Source organism: Mustela nigripes, chromosome 1 (assembly GCF_022355385.1).
Source record: "Mustela nigripes isolate SB6536 chromosome 1, MUSNIG.SB6536, whole genome shotgun sequence".
Taxonomy (NCBI): domain Eukaryota; kingdom Metazoa; phylum Chordata; class Mammalia; order Carnivora; family Mustelidae; genus Mustela; species Mustela nigripes.
Window position 1 is genome coordinate 68111107 of NC_081557.1, and position 20884 is coordinate 68131990.

The following is a 20884-nucleotide window of genomic DNA, read 5'->3' on the forward strand; positions in this document are numbered from 1 at the left end:
GCTCAGCAGGGAGCCTGCTTCCTTCTCTCTCTCTCTCTGCCTGCCTCTCAGTGTACTTATAATTTCTCTCTGTCAAATAAATAAAAAAAATCTTTAAAAAAAAAAAAAAAAACAACTTAAGTTTGGGGCACCTGGGTGGCTCAGTTGGTTGAGCGACTGGACTGCTTTCAGCTCAGGTCATCATCCTGGGGTCCTGGGATGGAGCCCAACAGCAGGCTCCTTGCTCAGTGGGGAGTCTGCTTCTCCTCCCTCTGCTCCTTTCTCCTCCTCCCAGGATCCCCCATGCATGCTCTCTGTCTCAAATACGTAAAATCTTAAACAAAAAACCACAACAACCAAAACCTGAAGCTTAACCTGACTTCCCTCTAATGTCACTCTTCAATCACAAATGGTATTCTATACATGTCTGAGCTCACTCTTCTCCTAAACACCATGGCAGCAGGGGTACCTAGAGGAACATTTATTAATTTGGAAGAGTGAGCAAGAGAGCACAAGAAAGGAGAGCAGCAGAGGGAGATGGAGAGGGAGAAGCAGGCTCTCTGCTGAGCAGGGAGCCCCAATGCAGGGCTCGATTCTAAGACCGAAGGCAGGTACTTAACTGACTGAGCCACCCAGGCACCCCAAGATATTTGTTATTCTTGATTCTATCATCTAAAATACTACTTACTGGGGCACCTGGGTGGCTCAGTGGGTTAAAGCCTCTGCCTTCAGCTCAGGTCATGATCCCAGGGTCAAGGAATAAAGCCAGCATTGAGCCCACATGGGCTCTCTGCTCAGCAGGGAGCCTGCTTCCCTTCCTCTCTCTCTGCCTGCCTCTCTGCCTACTTGTGACCTCTGTCAAATAAATAAATAAATTTTTTTTTAAAAAAAAGGAAAAAAGAAAAGAAAACTACTTACTTATCCCTCTACATTTTGTATTATCTTGACACTTAATAACACATTTGCTACACCTTCAGCTAAGGAATAAAGCCAAGGATGAAACCATGAAAAACAGTACCTGAGAGCTCCCCCTCCAGGCTGACCTAAAACTATTAATAAAAAATTGTTAAATGCAGTTGTCCAAGAAACTATGAATCTGGCCACTGCATTTTGTCATAAAACCACCAGAAGACTGTCTTATGTGCCTTGAAGGAATCAAAGGTATTCAACGCTCCTCCAATCTACCACTGTGTAACCACAATGAATGAATGAAAAAAAGCTATTTTAGCACAACTTATTGCTTTTGAACTCACGTTCCTGACTTATAAGAGAAAAAAAACCAGAAAAGAAGCTACTTTGTGAGACGCCTGGGTGGCTCAGTTGGTTGGACGACTGCCTTCGGCTCAGGTCATGATCCTGGAGTCCCGGGATCGAATCCTGCATCGGACTCCCAGCTCCATGGGGAGTCTGCTTCTCTCTCTGACCTTCTCCTCGTTCATGCTCTCTCTCACTGTCTCTCTCTCAAGTAAATAAATAAAATCTTAAAAAAAAAAGAAGAAGAAGCTACTTTGTGGGTGTGCTAATTTTGCTTTTAGATGATCTGCAAGTGACAGCAGGCAATAGTTGAAAGCAAATAATAAAATGGAGCTCAGGATAATAGTTATAAGCACTGGCACCCACACATCAGCAACAACAGGAAGAAAGGGAGAAAAAGATGAGGTTAAGGGATATAAAAGGACAAAATGAAATCAGAGCAGAGAAGTTTCCTGGAAAAGAAGGGTGGGTAACTTTTGTCACATATTCAAGAGTTAAAGAACGAAATTTGAGAGAATGCTGCTAGGGCAGGTATGATCCAGAACACAAATTCTCAACTGCAGGTGATAATGGCTATTATTCTGGAAACTTATGGACATGTCTCTGACATTTTTGACTGTCATAATTAGGGGGAGTTGCTACTGGCATCTAGAGGATAGAGGGTAAGATGTTGCTAAAATCCTCACAAGGCAGAAGACAGGCCCTCCCAGTAAGACTTACCTGGTTCAAGACTTATCTGGTCAATAGTGCTGCTATGGAGAAACCCTGACACAGAAGCAAGAGCACCGCCTTAGGCATAAAGACATGTGGGTCTTGAAAGTAAGGTAATAAATACATCAAACGCATATAAAATCTTGTAATCCAAAGGAAGTGCAGAGGGCCTATGTTATTGTATCTAGAGCTTAAGACAGAGGTCCTTACATTCTGACTGCTTAATTTGTCTTGAGTCTAGCTCCCAGCCATCAGCAAACAAACCATGGTATCATGAGAGTATAAGTAACAAAAGGAAGCCAGATTTAAATAAGACTTCTACATGCACTGAACTCCAATATTCAATATTAATATTCCATGCATGGACCTTTTTGGCTCAACAATGTTATCCTCGAAAATATTACTGTAAACACACATTTATGGGTTCCTAGTCATGAGATACAGTATTTTTTTTTAAATATTTTTACTTATTTGACAGAGACACAGCAAGAAAGGGAACACAAAAAGGGAGAGAGGGAAAGGGAGAAGGAGGCTTCCCACAGAGCAGGGAGCCCAATGCCGGGCCTGATCCCAGGACCCTGGGATCACGACCTGAGCCGAAGGCAGAGGCCTAATGACTGAGCCACTCAGGTGCCCCTGAGATTCAGTATTTAAAGAAAGAAAAAATCCTAGAAACCCTTGGTCTGGATAACCTATAATATTCTGTCCAGCTTTAATGTTTCCCACTTTTTCTTCATTTACTTTGTAGATCAAAGAACTGACAATTCAAAAACAGGAAGCATAAATTATTAACACACAACTATAAAACTTTTCATCTTACCTCTGAATAATTCTTAGTAGCAACATTTCGGGATGGCTGCTGTCTTGCAGATTTAAAGGCTATAATGTGAAAGAATAAACATCCACTATGTTATTCTTAAAATAACTGAGAAAAAATTGTACCTATCTTTAGCTGAAGACTTTTGTAAACTCAATCTACAAAACTCCATGATAGCCAATTATAAAACATTTATATATATTTAAAAACATTTTATATTTTTTAAAGGGAGGCGGAATTATATGTTCAAATAAATCCATGCCTAACTGCCAGTCTCCTGATTTCATGGCTTATTCAAATAAAATAACAGGTGATGTTCATAAAAACACCTACACTAAAAATATTTTATAGGAACTATATGAAGGATAAAATCTGATCATCAAATGGATTAAACTCCAAATGTATCAAAGGTAACCCTCCTCATGTCTTCTTTCCCTTACAGTTGGCAGTACCTTTTCCTGTGGCTAGATCAGGAACCATGTGGTTCCAGTAAGAGCTTTCTTATTCTCCTCTACTTTGTTAGCCATATTCAGTATCTAAGAAAGAGTCCAGAGGAAATCCTAGAAAACAGTGTTATCTTTTACGCTATGATAAAACTTCCCTTTAAATCCTCACATTTTAGCTTTAAAAACTTAGAAACATGAAGTTTAGCTAACCCTTTATATTTTCCAAGATGAAAATCATGATACTACGATTTTATAATAAGAAATACGAGTTTAATCTCAGTCCCCATTTCTGGCAGAGCTCCTAGTACCAGGAAATTCCTAAATACTAAGAGCCAGGAAAGTGTCTTTTGTCATGTTAATGAAGTGACTTTCAAACCAAACCTAAATCTGGGGACTGGTTGCCAGGGAACCAACATGGAAATCAGGAAATGAAGGCTGGAACTTAGTCCCACCCCAAGATTTCCAAGGAGACAGGGGGCCTGAAGGTTGAATCAATCACCAATAGCCAATGATTTAATCAATTAATGGTAATGAAGCTGCCACAGAAACCCAAAGGAGGGGTTCAGCAAGCTTAGAGGTGGTAAACTAGAATGCTCCCACTTGCCAGGCTGCTGGCCCCCAAACTCTGAGGATACAAATCCTTTGTTTGCAACCTTACCTTTTGTATTTCTTTCTTTCTTTTTTTTTTTTTTTTTAAGATTTTATTTATTTATTTGACAGACAGAGATCACAAGTAGGCAGAGAGGCAGGCAGAGAGAGAGAAGAGTAGGAAGCAGGCTCCCTGCCCGATATGGGCTCAATGCTGGCTTGATTCCTGGACCCTGGGATCATGACCTGAGCTGAAGGCAGAGGCTTTAACCCACTGAGCCACCCAGGCACCCCATCTTTTGTATTTCTTAATCCGGCTGCTGATTTGTATCCTTTGTAATAAACCAGTAAGTTAGTGAATTAACTAGTTCCCTGAGTTCTGTGAGCCGCCCCAGGAAATTAATTAAACCCTAAGAGTAAATTAGGGGAAAAAGACGGATAGCCAGTCAAAAGCACAGCTAGATTTCTGATTAGCCTCTGAAGTGGGGGGAGGCAGTCTTGTGGAACTCAGCCCTTACCCTATGGAATCTGATGCTACATCTGGGTAGACAGTGTCAGAATTGAGTGAATTTGTAGGAAACCCAGCTGATGGCTAAGAATTGCTTAGTGGTGTGAGCCCCCGCACCCACTCCCTTGCCCCACTCCCACTACAATGAATTGGGTACAAAATATTTAAAACCTAGAATAAATTTCAAACTGCCAATTAGAGTTTTATTTCCTCCTAAGCCTTACCAATTTCTTAATATAAAACAATGTTTTCCCCAAGACAACCCCCAAATTAAACAGGGTAAGAGGAGAAAAAAAGAAAGAGGCCCTGAAAAAGTCAAAAGCTCAGAGAAACCAACAAAGTCCAAAATTCTTGTAGTCTGAAAACTCAGAAATTGTTCTATCTAGCCTAAATTTATGATTTGTTTATTTTTCCTATTCCAGGTTCTATCCCCAGTCTTGTGATGTCTATCTGAGAGGAGAAATTAAGGGCAAAAGCAAAGTTCTTATCCACCCTACTCAATTACTAGGGCCTTACATCCTAACTCTACTCGAAAGGCTAAAGAGGGCAACTGAATGAAAAAAGTCAGCCATCATGACTCTTAAAAGAATATTTCTACTCAATAATTACTGACTAATTGAATCCTCAAACTCTCAGATCCTGAAGAGCCTGCCTTAAAAATAAATAAATAAATGGCCCTCCTTTCTTTGCATCCCCAACAAATGTGAGATAAATTAACCTTATCAGAAAAATAAGCACCGAGTTCAGTGAGGAAGGCAATACAGTATGGTGGTTGTAGAGTTAAACTCATTTTGACTGACTAGCTGGGTGACCAGAGCCAAGCTCCTTGGTTTCCTTAAGTCTCAATTTCCCCACTTAAGTGATGTGGGAAATAAAGGCAGAAGAAAAATTACTGAATTTCCTTACCACCTACAGCCCACTGGCAAGTCCTTGAAACAGAAGAGTGACATTCCTCTAGGGACTCAACTACCTTGAAGTTGATACTTTGCTCAGGGCAAAGGGTAATCTTAGCCCAACTCCAGGACCCCCTAAGTCTACTTTAACACATAAAAATTCCTTTGGAAACTTGCTTTATCTCTATCCCCAAAATACACGTTGGCAATCATCCCTTTAGTACAGGACCCACCCATATATATTTGAAGGGTCTCATGACAGAGTTTTTAACTAAACAATAAAAAAAGTACCTTTCCTAACAATAGTTAACTCCCTCAGGATCCTGGAAACCTTGTTTCCAAAATACCTGGGAGGCTTACACTATCCCCAACCCCCTCCCAACCTGAAACTATAAAATAGGCCACTCCTCAAGAACTCAGCACAGCTCTTTCTGCCCAAGTCCTGTCCCTGTGCTTAAAACAAAACAAAACAAAACAACAAAAAAACCACATCTTTTTGCACCAAAGATGTCTCAAGAATTTCTTCTTGGCCGTCAGCTTTGAACCCTAACGTCTTTCTTACATCATAAAATAGTGTTAATCAAAATTCATGCAGAAAATCGTTGCAAAGATAAGAAGAGGTGATTAATGAAAATAGTTCTGCCAAGAGACTAGAAGGAGCAGGTACTCTGATAACATAGCTAGTGGCTGCCATGATGGTAAACTACATGGAGTCACAGAGCCTTCAGAGCCACCACTCACTGGGTCACCCTCTGCAGAAAAACTTCAAGGGAAACTGGGGCTGTCAACTCTTTATTTACAACTGCTGCTGGCCGAAGAGTAATATCTACCGTTTCCAATAAAATTCCAGTACAATAATAAATCTCTACACTCCACAGGGCTTGTTAATAACAGAATCGTACTGTTACAGCTCTCCTCATGCCTCCATTTACAAAAGGTATTTGGAAGTTTCTGTTTTTAAAGATTTTTATTTATTTATTTATTTGACAGTGAGAGAGAGAGAGAGAGATCACAAGTAGGCAGAGAGGCCGGCGTGGGGGGGGGGGAGCAGGCTCCATGATGAGCAGAGAGCCCTATGCGGGGCTCAATCCCAGGACCCTGAGCCACCCAGGCACCACTACCACTAATACTAATAGCAGTCATTTTTTGGATTCTTACTAAATCCTATGCTAAGTAACGTATACCCATGAGTTCAACTGATACTCGCTATGGCTCTGTAGAGTCAGTACTATGCTGCCAATTTTATAGCTAAGGATTTGAAGCTTATAGAATAGAAAGAAGCAGTTTACGCCTCCTGAGGGCTTAACATGTATATATACTATGCCAAATAGTCCACATGTATTTTCTCATTAATCCTCAAAAAAACCCCAATGGGATAACTGCAATCATCAGCCCACTTACAGACAAGGACACTGAAGATGAAAAGCCTAAAAGGACACATAGCTAGTAAATCAAGGAGTCAAGTCAAGCCAATGGCTGACTTTAGAACCATGCTTTTAACCTTTATGCTATCCAATCTCTAAGTAACTTTTATTCAGTCATTTAATGATCATCTATGCCAGCCAGGCACTATGGACACCATGAAAAAGAATGACTCTGACCTCATTCTGCCAATGCTCCTGGTTTATGGGCATGGAGCCAGTGGGTAAATTGCTGGCCCACTCACACCAGGTCTGACTCCAAAACCCAGGTTCTTAACCATATCATCTGCTGCAAAAGGCATAACAAATAGATTTTTTTTTCCTAAACATAATTCAGGAAATCTTTTTTATTTTTTTTTTTAAGATTTTATTTATTTATTTGACAGACAGAGATCACAAGTAGACAGAGAGGCAGGCAGAGAGAGAGAGAGGGAAGCAGGCTCCCTGCTGGGCAGAGAGCCCAATGAGGGCCTCGATCCCAGGACCCTGAGATCATGACCTGAGCCGAAGGCAGCGTGGCTTAACCCACTGAACCACCCAGGCGCCCCTAATTCAGGAAATCTTAAGTTTCATATTAATTTTGCTTACTTTTTACAAATGAGTATTATTACTTAAAAAAAAAGGATTATTTGTGGGGGTGCCTGGGTGGCTCAATTGGTTGAGCAACTGTCTTCGGCTCAGGTCATGATCCTGGAGTTCCGGGATCAAGTCCCACACTGCGCTCTCTGCTCAGCAGGGAGTCTGCTTCTCCCTCTGACATCTCTCCTCTCATTCTCTCTTTTCCTCTCAAATAAATAAATAAAATCTTAAAAAAAAAAAGATTATTTGTGAACGTTTTAAAGCACTGTAACTTGTCTTCTGTCTTCTCTATACAAACAGAAGCTTTCTTCCACATTATCAATGGGTAACAGAGCAGAGCTCATGAAAGAGTATCTGCTAAGAGCCTCACAGGCATAGTAGTTCTGAAAGGAGCCAAGGGTAGAAACTGAAAAAAAAAATGTTCACAAAAACCCTGAGATATAAAGTTCTAGATGCAAAGGAGGCAGCCACATATGAGTTTTGAAGAAAGAAAATAAAGATAAAAACCTCTGTATTTGTTTATGTGGGCTAGGTTTTCAGACAAACACTGCCGCTCAAAGCAACACAAATTGCTTCATCAAACATATAAAAAATTTCTAATGGCACCGAGTTGCTGATCACATACAGAATTAACAGGCCAAAACAGAAGAAAAGCTCCAACTCAAAGAGGCAAGCAGAATCCTTTTCTCTGGGGACCTGCTGATCTGAACAAATGTTCACACTGGTTTTAACAGTTCTGTAGAGAGAACTGTCAAGGCCTGATCAAGATTGGTGAGGGGAGGGGACCTGATGCATGTCCTCCCTACCTTAAGCTGGGACCACAATGGTTAAGAAGAGAAGCATATGTAAAAACAGGATTTTGCAAGTATATTAGCTTGTACATTACATTATTAGCTGGTTGAACCTCAAGTCACAACTTGAAATGTAGTTTAATGTGGCCTAAGACTTGTGGTGCCTCTAGAAGCCTGGAGAAACAAATATGAATCAACTCTGGGGGAACTTAACTTCATCTCTGATCTCAAATTATTCCTGATGATCATTTCTTAGGGACAACAGATAACAAAACATACAAGGAAACAAGTCACCGCAAATGAGAACAAGCAGAAACAGAAATCAGAAATGGACAATAAAAAGAAGCCAAAGGCATTCAGACACTGGGTTATTAGACACAGAATACAGAACAAATATCTTTACTATAATGTGCACAAAAAATTACAGACAGGCTTAAAAACATCTGCAGGGAATTTTTTAAATCACACAGTGTATTTCAAAAGAACTAAGTAGAATTTCTACCCACATCAAAAACAACGAAATAAAAAATTCAAAGGACAGTTTGAAGAATAGATGGGCATGGGAGTTGCTCGGCTCAATCTACAGAACAAGCAACTTCTTATCTTCAGGTCAGGGGTTTGGATCCCACATTGGGGTCTGAGTTTACTTTGAAAACAAAAACAAAAACAACAGATGGGTGAACTGGAAGATCAATATAGCGCAGGAAGATAAAGCAAGGGAAAATACAAGAGATTAATAGTCATGGGAGGACAGAGTGATCCTTAGATTTATTTAACTTCTGAAAACTCTGAAGGGAGGAGAAAAAGAGCGCAGAGGTATTATCTAAAGGGAAAGGATTTTCTAGGAGTCATGAAAGACACCAATTCACAGCTTCATAAAGCCCTATAAAAAAGAATGTCCTATCTAGATTCATCAGTGAAACTATAGAACACCAAAAACAGCCAGCTGGAAGAAAAAAAGACTACTTCCAAGGGGGAAAAAAAAAAAAGCAAGCTTAACTAATGGCTCATTTCTCAACAACAAAACTGAAGTCCAAAGATTCACTCTCAGTGATTAATTCTGTCCACTGGTGCCAAGGAAAGCTTCACATAAAACAGTTCAGCCAGGACAAAAAAAGGCAGTTTGGGTTAAAGGTCAAGGTGGGTATGCCTTAGTGTCACATGCTAACCAACTTCTGGTGACTTAACTTGGAAGTGTACGCATTATTTTCACTTCGTATTTCTATCTCCCTGCTTCTTCTTTTTTTAAAATGAACATTTTATACAGGTCTACTGTGTACCGGACTCTGCCTTTCACCTTTAGAATAACCTACTATGTAGAGTCTATAAGGGAAATAAACTTGGGAGTCTGAGTGACGTAGTCAAAGTCACAAGGCTTTTCCATGTTGAACTCTGCCTAGATCATTTCCATGCTGCCTCTTTTCCTCCTTCTCTGCTTTTACCTTACTCCTGCCAAGGACGCAAGAGTACCTCTTCAGATGCCTTTCCCTAGAAGACATGCTTTTGAAATCAAAATAAGAATCTCAGGGGCAGGGGCGCCTGGGTGGCTAGTGTTGGTTAAGCCTCTGCCTTTGGCTTGGGTCATGATCCCAGGGTGCTGGGATCGAGCACCTCATCGGGCTCTCTGCTCAGCGGGGAGCCTGCTTCCCCCTCTCTCTCTGCCTGCATCTCTGTTCAATAAATAAATAAAATCTTAAAAAAAAAAAAAGAATCTCAGGGGCACCTGGGTGGCTCAGTGGGTTAACGCCTCTGCCTTCCACTCAGGTCAAGCCCAGCATCAGGCTCTCTGCTCAGTAGGGAGCCAGTCTCCCTCTCTCTCTGCCTGCCTCTCTGCCTACTTGTGATCTCTGTCTGTCAAATAAATAAATAAAATCTAAAAAAAAAAAAAAAAAAAAAAAATCTCAGCTGGCTCTCCTCAAGTACTAAATAATCAGAGTAAAAACTATTATTATTTTTTTTCAAGTAGGCTTCATGCCCAGTGTGGAGCCCAGCATGGGGCTTGAGTGTATGAAAGTAAACACTTTCTCTCTTGATCACTGGTGACATACTGACCAACTGACTCACTTTTCTATCTACATGATCCCTCTGTAAGAAAGGAAATAAACAAATTTGTCTAAAGTAAGGGACTACAAAAAGAGTTGTGTTTTTTTTTTAAAGATTTTATTTATTTATTTGACTGAGATGACAAGCAGGCAGAGAGGCAGGCAGAGAGAGAGGAGAAAGCAGGCTCCCTGCTGAGCAGAGAGCCTGATGGGGGCTCGATCCCAGGACTCTGAGAGATCATGACCTGAGCCCAAGGCAGAGGCCCAACCCACTGAGCCACCCAGGCGCCCCCAAAAAAGAGTTTTTAAGGCTCACCCTCTTCAATAGCTCTGATGAATGGCAAAGACCTTTTAAGGAATGATTTATCTCGTAATCCTAATAACCCTTTTGACTCTACAACAATGGCAACAGAAACCAATGAGATTTCCCAATGAAGATTTGCTAGGTCTTCCTATTTGGAATTTATAAATAACTACTAGATAATCATTTGCAATCCATACTCACCATCTACAATAGACATATTTCTAGATGTTGACGTAGTCGTCTTTGAACTTCTGCTTCGAGTAGAAGTCTCTAGACCAGTGCCTAGTGTTAGAAATAATAAGCAGTCACTATACAATTCTACCAGATAGTGCCAAATGAAATGTACATAAAGTTACGTCAAAACATAACTTATATAAAAAGCCAAAGACATATAATAAAAAACACATAGTCTACTCAATTTTCAAAAACTACTCTTCCAATCAAAATATAAGGAAACATTTTGTAAACTTAAGGATAATCAAAATGAACTGTAACTAGAGGATAAGGATCTCTTTCTCTGAAAATTTTTAACTTTTAAGTACTATTTGACCAGCTTAAAATTCATGGATAAATATTTAATAAAAACAACTGAAAATACTCCTAGAAACAAATGTATACAATATACCAGGAAGTCACTGGATGACCAATTTTCTATTATTTGGATTATCCAAGGACAACAGTCCCACATTAAATACAATGATGGCAATTAATGTTAATGACTACTTGAAGATATATTGTTTTAGGGTAGTTTTCTTTTTGAACATATTTTATGAAGTCACTTTATAAAAATGTGGACATTTGTATCTCATGATAGTAACAAAAATAATAATGTTTATGACCTGGAGTTTCTTCCTGCTGCCAGTGGTCATTAAGCAGCCATTTTCCTTAGCAGCTCATATTTGCCTATTATTTTACACCTGTGAGAGTACCCAAAAAGTACTGTGTGAGGAATGTAATGAAGTTCTTAAAAAAATGTTAAGAGACATTAAAACATTATGTGCACGTGACCATTAAAATTTATTTAAGTAAACATGTATGTCAGAACTATATTAAAGACTGACTTTATGCATTATAAACAAAACTTTTAAAAGATTGCGTAACTTAATTATGATGACAAGAATACAATCATATGTGTCCCATTCAACTGCCCAGTGTGAATGCGTGGGCAAGCCAGTACTCAGTGCTAACCTCTTCCTCTCTGAGACCCTCCTCTCAAGACTGAATTCTGCCCTCTTCCTCCTCGTCGGCCTCTTCCTCGGCCTCTTCCTCTACTGGCTGCTGCTGTGACGTCCTCATCAGAGTCATCAGCCATCTGTTCTGCCAAATCTATACTCATAAGGTCCTCAGCACTAAAGGCAGAAGCAGCGTCCTCAGACTGAGATCTGAGGGCTCTGGCCCTTGTCATAGCCTGAGAGGGAAAGAGGAGAAAATATACATTAGTAGAAAATGCAGCATCCTAAGTCATTAATCTGGTTTCTCAGATAACATTTAATATTGTCAAACTATCAGCACTATTATTTCTCACTAATCATGCTATAAAAATGCCAAGCAGGAGAACTCTCCTTCCCCAGCTATCAAATTCAATTCCTACAATTTGTCAAATCAATGTGCCATACTTATTTGTAAAATGAGACCTTTTGAAAAGGTGTACTGAAAATGATAAAATTTCACAGAATCAAAACTTTTAGAACTGGTTAGAATATTGGCAATTGCCCCTAATTCAACATCACCATTTGTGAGAGACTGTCATCACCTGAGCTACTCTGTACAATGGGCTTTTAATAAATAACAAGAAAAATTCTTACAAAAAATGGCTATTATCTCTGGGGGACAAAATTTTACAGTGCTCTTGCTTTCTTCTTAATTCACAAATCATAAATTCTCTACAATATAGATTTTCAAAATATTACTTTGGAATCAGAAAATTATGAGCAATAATCTCTCACAAAAATTAAGTAGAATTAAGAATAAAAATGTAGGCATTCCTGGGTGGCTCAGTTGGTTAAGCAGCTGCCTTCGGCTCAGGTCATGATCCCAGCGTCCTGGGATCGAGTCCCACATCAGGCTCCTTGCAAGGAGCCTGCTTCTCCCTCTGACTCTGCCTGCCACTCTGTCTGCCTGTGCTCGCTCTCTCTCTCTCTGACAAAATAAATAAATAAAATCTTAAAAAAAAAAAAAAAAAAAAAGAATAAAAATGTAAAAAAAGAGGGGATCCTGGGTGGCTCAGTTGGTTAAACTTTTGACTCTCGATTTCAGCTCAGGTCATGATCTCAGAGTAGGGAGATCAAGCCCCGCACCAGGCTCCGCACGCGGTTTGGAGTTTGCTTGTCCCTTTCTTTCTGCTCCTTCCCGCAACCTCACACTCTCAGATAATTAACTATATAAAATCTTTAAAAAAACCAAAACAAAACAAAAAAAAACAAGATAAAAAGAATTAAGTAGAGTATAACAACTGAAGGCCTAGAAAAGAATAAAAGCTTAAGACCAAGAATATGCCACAAATTTTAATTTGATAAGAAACTGCCCAGAAAAGACAAGTTTGAGATTTAATGAAATATTTTAACTCTGAAATGAGTACAGATTTTCTGATTAAAAATAAAATAAAAGTAATGTTTCCCTGAGGTCCTTCCTTAAACCAAAATGTTGTAAGGAGAACAGAAATGAGACATAATACATTCTCAATAAAATCAGAAAATAGCTCCAACTTCAAAATACAAAATCTCTGAAGAGTTAATGAATATAATGAAGATCTGACCTAAGGAACAAGGTAGAGAAGAGTCTTAGGCAGTATAAAACTCTCTAAAATTGATCTATATATTCTAAGGGACCATAACTATAGTCTCTCTTGCTTGAATAAAAAATTCTGGGTCTAAGAACAGGTGGGGAGAGCATTTCTGAGCTCTCTGTGATACCATGAATTGAAGAGAGGCAGGGCTAAATCAGGAGATGAGAACAAAACACATAGGGTAGAAGGAGGAGGGAAGTGGGAGGTGGGAGATAATCCAGCTGCATCATGATGATCTCAGCTTAAAGGAAATAACAGCTAAATCACAGCAGGAAGGGCTCTGTATGGCACTACCGTGTAAAAAGAAAAAAACTTCAGGGAACATAACAAAAAATACAAAGAAAAAAATGGCAGAAAAAGATTTCAACTCATTTTTCTTGTCCCAGATGAAGGATTGTCAATCCTCATTATTCCCAGATTCTATATTTGTAAATCACCTACTTGCAGAAACTTATTTGTAACCCCCAGAACAATACTCCTGATACTTTTGTAGTCATCTGTGGACCTGTGTAGAGTGGGGAAAATTCTGAGTCTCCTGACATACATGTTCCCGGATGAAGAACACTGGACACTCAGCCTTGTTTCAGCTGACACTTTAAAGAAGCATCCTGGGGCGCCTGGGTGGCTCAGTGGGTTAAAGCCTCTGCCTTCAGCTCAGGTCATTATCCCAGGGTCCTGAGATCCAGCATGGATCTCTCTGCTCAGCGGGGAGCCTGCTTCCTCCTCTCTCTCTGCCTGTCCCTCTGTCTACTTGTGATCTCTGTCTGTCAAATAAATAAATAAATAAACAAACAAACAAGCGTCCTTTCTGTGGCATATTAAGTGTCAAGGTTTTCACATTTCTGCGCTTTTGGTTGGTGATTCAGTGTTGCTAAAGTGCTGTCCAGTACTCTCAAGTGCAAGAAAGCTGTGATGTGCCTTACAGATGAAATACATGTGTGAGATAAGCTTCATTCAAGTATGATTACAGGGTTGCTGGCTCTCAGTTCAATGTTAATGACTCAGCAATATACATTAAAACAGAAAGAAACAAGAAAAAGGTTATGTACTGATCAGCGGATAAAAATGCTGTAACCAGTAGTTGGCAGGAACCCATTCCTCTATTTCCCCTAGGAGCAATATGGGTTAGTGTTCACTAGGTTACTATTTGCAGTAACACAGAACATAAAGAAATAACAAGAACCAGCTGTACTTTTTTAAAACTATATTTAAAGAGAAAAAGGAGACCCAAATTATATGATTAATAAGACAGATCTGATGTATGTTGAACTCTCTATTCTGAAAATATAGACTTCTTTCCAAGACCTCATGAAATGTTTTATGTATCATGGGGTACTAACAAAAATATCAACTAAGTTCTAAATAGTAAGGGTATTATATAGTCTAATTGCCATGAATCAAATCAGAAACTAAAGATAATAAAACAAAAACACCTGCCTCCAAATCACAAAATTAAAATTGAGGAATCTGGAAAATAATAAAATACTAGAAAACCTAGAAAATAATAAAAATACTGTAGACTGGAATATATGAAATAAAGCTGTGTTTATAAAGAAAGCCTACAGCCTATTAAAAAAGAATGAATGAAAATAAGTAGATTTGATATTCAAAAGTTAGGACAAATAAAGCTCATCCAAAGGAAATTATGAGAAATTAATAAAGATACAATCATAAATAAACAAATCTTAACTAAAAATCCATTTAAATTAGCAAATTTAAAAACTGATCCTCTGGGACAAAGCCACATTGATAAAAATCACTAACTTAATAAAAAGGGAAAGAAAGACAAATATACACCATTAAAAATCAGAATCGAGGAGAAAAAAGATTGAGGGAAAATTAGAAGAATCTTGACAAAATACTCTTCAATCTAAGTAATTTGGATAATAAATGACCTAAACGTATCCAACAATAGACACACAGTCTCAACAGACCAATAATAATATCAAAGAATATGTAAGAAAATTGTTAAAGGAACACCACCCCCGGAAAAGGAACCACAACCAGCAAGTTTCACAGGTATTCTATCAAATCTTCAAAGAACAGATAATGCCACTGCTATTTCCATAGTACCAGAGCATAAAGAAAGCAAGCTCCCAATTTCTTTGTACAAAGCCAGCATAACAGAGTACTGAAAAACTGACAAAAGGCTGCAGGCCCAAAAAGATGATTACAGGATCTTACTTATGAATATTAAAGCAAAGGGAATACAGGAACATATGGAAAAACCAGGATACCTGTTACCAGAAGGTTCACAAAGTGGTAACAAGAATGGGGCACTAAGAGTATGTTTTAATATAACTCACCAAACTAATAGAAAGGAGGAGGAAAAAATCCCACAGGCTTATCTCCACAGATGTCAAAAAGGCCCTTTCTGGATGTGAACAAACCCCCAAATCCTTCTTTTACACAACAAATACCCTAAAATATGCTACCCCCCTCCCCCCACAGAGTCCGTGCACTTTCCTGTGAGCACTCTTACAGAGAGACCACTGTCCTCGGCACAAAACCCAAACCCAACAAAAATTTCTGGGCAAAGAACATGACCAGGTGTTTCATGTAAATATAAATGGTTTAGAAACATAAAAATCACTGAGTTACTAGTAACAAATGTAGCAGGGGTTAAAAACAATAGTCAGAAACAATTTCCTCACCCTCTGGATTTTTTTTTAAGGTTTTTGTTTTTTAATTCATTTGACAGACAGAGATCACAAGTAGGCAGAGAGAGAAGAGAGGGGAAAGCAGGCTTCCCGCTGAGCAGAACCAGATGTAGGCTCTAGGGCTCGATCCCAGGACCTTGGGATCATGACCTGAGCAGAAGGTAGAGGCTTTACTCACTGAGCCACCCAGGTGCCCCCACCCTCTGGATTTATAAAGATCAAAAGATGTTGGGCGCCTGGGTGGCTCAGTTGGTTAAGCGACTGCCTTCAGCTCAGGTCATGATCCTGAAGTACCGGGATCGAGTCCCACATCGGGCTCCCAGCTCTATGGGGAGTCTGCTTCTCCCTCTGACCTTCTCCCATCTCATGCTCTCTCTCACTCTTTCTCTCTCTCTCAAATAAATAAATAAAATCTTTAAAAAAAAAAAAAAAAGATGTCATGATACATCACGATGACAAGGATGTGGGGAAACAAGCACTCCCAAATACTGGGTAGAATGCAAACTGAGTGTCACATCTCCGGAGGGACATGGCAGTATCTAACAAAAATGTAAGAAGCCTGTGTCCTTCTGTGATTATTTTTTGGAATTAATTAACCACCCTCATTTCCAAATTTTATTAAAAATTTCCAAATTTTTACCTTTCCTCTGTCTAAATACCATACCTTCATTTTATCATTTAACATTACATTCAAATATTTTAACTCCACTTTTCTGTGCAACAGATTCTGGAGTTTATGGATAAATATTAAGTATGTTACCTCCAGAATTAGCAGTGGAATTCTAACTGACCTCAGGAGTGTAGGTTCAGAGCCATTGTAAGTGCAGATCTAGAGCCACTGGTAGGACAATGATTCCATATGCCTTTTTTGTGAGATTCGAAAACTCCTTTCCTGGTAGTATACCTCTATTTTGTTTTGTTTTAATTGTGACAAAATATGCATACCATAAAATTGAACACCTTAACCATTCTGAAGTGTACAGTTCAGCGGGATTAAGCACATTTACCCCGTTATACAACATCACCATCATCCCCCTCACGACCTTTCTCGTCATTTCAAACTGAAATTGACAATCCATACCTGTTAAAAAATAACTTCCTGTTCCCTAATCCCTCCCTTCCCCTCATTACCACTATTCTATATTTTGTTCATACGACTGACTACTCTAGGGATCTCATTTAAGTGGAATCGTATAATACTCATCCTTGCACCTGTCTTACTTCGCTTAGCATAATGTTTTCAAGGTCTGTCCATATTGTAGTGTTATCGTAACTTCATTCCTTTTAAGGCTAAGCAAAAGTCCATCATCGCACATATACACCACCTTCTGTATATCTGCACACCTTTTGATGGCCATTTTAGTTGCTATCACATTTTGGCTATTGTGAATGCTATGCGCATGAGTGTACAAACACCTGGTCCTTGCTTTCAATTCCTTCAGGTAAATACTTACAAGTGTAACTGCTAGGTCACATAATTCTCTTTTTAATTTATGGAGGAATCATCCTACTATTTTCCACAGATTCTTTTATTATTCCCACCAGCAATGCACAAGGCTTGCAATTTCTCCATATTCTTGGCAACACTATTTTCTTTTTTGTAATTGTCATCTTAATAAATGTGAAGCAGCTCTGGTTTAGACTTCCATTTCACTAGTGATGCTGAGCATCCTCTCATGTGCTTATTGGTCACCTGTTTATCTTCTCTGCAGAAATGTCTGTTCAAGTCCGTCATCCACTTTTGCTGTGACTGAGTTTTAGGAATTTTTTTAATGTTCTAAATATTAATCATTTACCAAATACATGATTTGCAAGTATTTTCTCCCATTCCTGGGTGTGCCTTTTTTCTTTTGTTGACAGTGCTTGGTATTAAAGTTTGAAATTCAGGTAGAATACCTGCCTCAAATTCAGGTAGAACACAGGAAACCAGAGGCTGGGTAAACTATGGACTATGGGTCAGACCAAGAACAGATTTCACATTTTTAAAGGATTGTTTAAAAACAAAAAAACAACAAAGAAAAAACAACCAACCATATACACAGACAAGAAACATGACAAAGACCACATATGGCCTGCAAAGCCCCAAATATCTACTGCTTGGCCTTTTATTTAAATGTGACCTTACAGTTAAAGAAACTACTTAGAGCTTTTCAATGTGAACAATAGACTTTAAAGCCTCTTGGAAGGACTAATGCTTTTGTCTGTTTGTTTAAATAATTTAAACCTAGTACTAGGATTCATGTTCTGAGCTAAATGATTCTACATGGCTTGGAGTTATAGATTGGGAAAGTCTCAAATTCCATTACAAGTCCTAAATAGTATGCTAAGAATAAAGACCATTTATAACATCCTATGGCAAGTTGACAAATTACCTAGGAAACCCCAATTACCTGCTAACGTCTTAAAATGTAGCTGAAAAATCTAAACCTAAAAGTGCTTTCTTCTGAAAAACTCCCAAATGCAGTTTGTCATGTCCTCTACTACCTTCCCTTTATAAAATATTCACCAAATTCTTTAAAAGACTAATGAAAAACGGCTTAGGGACCCCAAACACAGAGGCCATGCAAAGAAGTATTTCCGTAATTTATTAAATTGAAATGGTGAGTTAAGTTTGAATGATCCAAGGACCAGGAGTCATTTCTTTCTTCTAGTATTCATTCTTGCTATTTGGCAAACTCTTTTCTACTTGAAGGATGCCTGGTAAAACGAATACAAACATAAATGTGGTAAGGGATCCCTAATCTCTAGCTTCCTCCTCTTAGCTCCCCCAAACCATCTTGTAAATGGTATAGCAGTTGCATCTACACTTCTGAGGGACAGTAATTTTTGATGTTCTGCATATCAAAAACTGTCAGAAATTTCACATTTTTAGCCACTCATTGGCTATGCATTGTATGAATGTTGTTATAATATAAAGTTTTGATAGGACATGGTATGGTAGAAAAGCCTAGACTTGGAAGGTAGAAATAGGTTCCAATTCCACCCCAACACGTAACCTTTACTGTGCTCTCAGTGTCATTTGTAAGATGGAAACTGAAATTGTGCACGACACATCTAGAAAAAATTCAATAAATGAAAATTTCATGAATACCATTTGCCCTTTCCCCTTTAAAACAATAATGAGTGGGGCGCCTGGGTGGCTCAGTGGGTTGAACCGCTGCCTTCGGCTCAGGTCATGATCTCAGGGTCCTGGGATCGAGTCCCGCATCGGGCTCTCTGCTCAGCAGGGAGCCTGCTTCCCTCTCTCTCTCTCTCTGCCTGCCTCTCCGCCTACTTGTGGTTTCTCTCTGTCAAATAAATAAATAAATAAAATCTTTAAAAAAAAAAAAATAAACACAGTAATGAGTAAAACCAAGTAGGTAATGTGCTCTGCTTTTTCCATGACATCGATGTAGGGGAATGAGTCTGACATCGGGAATGCTGAGTGTGAAATTCTGTGGATGGTGAGAGGTTTTAGTTCTACAATCAAGTACTGAAAGGCTATTAATGAAAGGGAAGAAGGAGCTAGGAAGTAAACTGTAGCCAATACTGGCACTACTGTTAGTAATGTTAGTTAATGTTGCAAAATTCCCCATATTACATGATGAAGACAGTGTAAATTGTACAAAGGGAAGAAACCTGGCACAAAACTAGACACTAAGATTATCCTCCCATATCCTCTATAAAGAAGGTTATTAACTGAGTTAATTTCTAAATATTCTAACAAACTGGAACATAATTATTGGGGGGGTGACTTCCCCCACATTAAGTACACGGCACCAAACTTTTGTAATAAGACAGAGAAAAGAAAAAGAATACCCAAAATGCCGTTCCTAATCCTTAACATTCCAGATAAGGTGCATTACTGGATCAGGCTAAAATCCTAAATAGTCTGTATGGTATCATAGACGATGAAGTAAATCACATACAGATTTGGAAATTTTACTTAAAAAAGAGAAAAAAAGTCTGTCTCACGTCCTTTAGAGATGGTACTGAATTATTTGGTACGTGATTTTTCCTCTGTCAGGATCTAAAACTGCCTCACATTAAAGGCTGTGGTATTACCTGGTGGTCATCAGTAGATGAACTACTGAACAGATTCCTTTGGAAGAGAGTTCAGAAGAAAAAGGAGTAAATTGAGAGTCCCCTTCTCCGTAGGCAGGGTTCTTTTCTGTTTTAGTATCCCAGGTATTGACTTTTACCTAAAATGTATGTTTAAAATAAAGTAAAAAATATTTACAGAGTGGTGGTCCATGGGGAGGGAGAAGGGTGTCTTACTCTTTTTTGCTCACAGCAGAGAAAAGAGTAGAGGTTATAAAAGTTAATCTGAGGGATGTGTCAAGTGCTTCGGCTCTTTGTAATTCACCACCTGTCAGGGGCAGTTCTGAAATCCTTAGGAAAATGACAATGGACTAGCAGGACTGCTATGTTAACTCAGCAAGGGTGACCCTTTAGGTTATGTTAGGGTTTAGCATTTTTTTATATGTCTGCCTCATCTACTAAACCAAGAGTCTCTAGTGGACACGAACCACACGTTTTCCATATCTGTATTGCTAATGCCAAGTAGAACAGCTAGGCTATAACAGATACAAATGAAAGCAGTGAAGACAAAAATCCCAACAGTAATTATTTATGAGATAACCTTTAAATACTAGATAGCAATCATAAAATACTAAAAATAATCAGAAAATAAAATAATGTATTTCAACCATGAATTCACCAAGTGCCAGACAGAGGCCTGAAGGTTCAGCAAAAATGGTGGCTAGCCAGAAGTTCCTAAACTGGGCTCGGGTCATGATCCTGGAGTCCCAGGATCGAGTCTTGCATTGGGCTCCCTGCTCAACAGAGAGTCTGCTTCTTCTCCCTCTGACCCTTCCTTTCCTTTTTCTTTTCTTTTTTTTTTTTTTTTAAAGATTTTATTTATTTATTGGGGTGCTTGGGTGGCTCAGTGGGTTAAAGCCTCTGCCTTCGGCTCAGGTCATGATCCCAGGGTCCTGGGATCGAGCCCTGCATCTGGCTCTCTGCTCAGCGGGGAGCCTGCTTCCCTTCCTCTCTCTCCGCCTGCCTCTCTGCCTACTTGTGATCTCTGTCTGTCAAATCAATAAATATAATCTTAAAAAAAAAAAA

General features: G+C 39.0%; 1 protein-coding gene across 6 annotated transcripts in view; it reads right to left on the bottom strand.

Moving 5' to 3' along the window:
• MRE11 (MRE11 homolog, double strand break repair nuclease) overlaps window positions 1-20884 on the bottom strand; it is a 76878-nt gene that overhangs the window by 12873 nt on the left and 43121 nt on the right. For all 6 annotated transcript variants that reach the window (XM_059412957.1, XM_059412939.1, XM_059412922.1 and 3 more), the window contains 3 exons: window positions 11522-11741; window positions 10535-10615; window positions 2765-2823 (listed from right to left, as the gene is read on the bottom strand). In XM_059412957.1, coding sequence (XP_059268940.1) covers window positions 2765-2823; window positions 10535-10615; window positions 11522-11741 — 360 coding nt within the window. The remainder of the gene's footprint in view (window positions 1-2764; window positions 2824-10534; window positions 10616-11521; window positions 11742-20884) is intronic.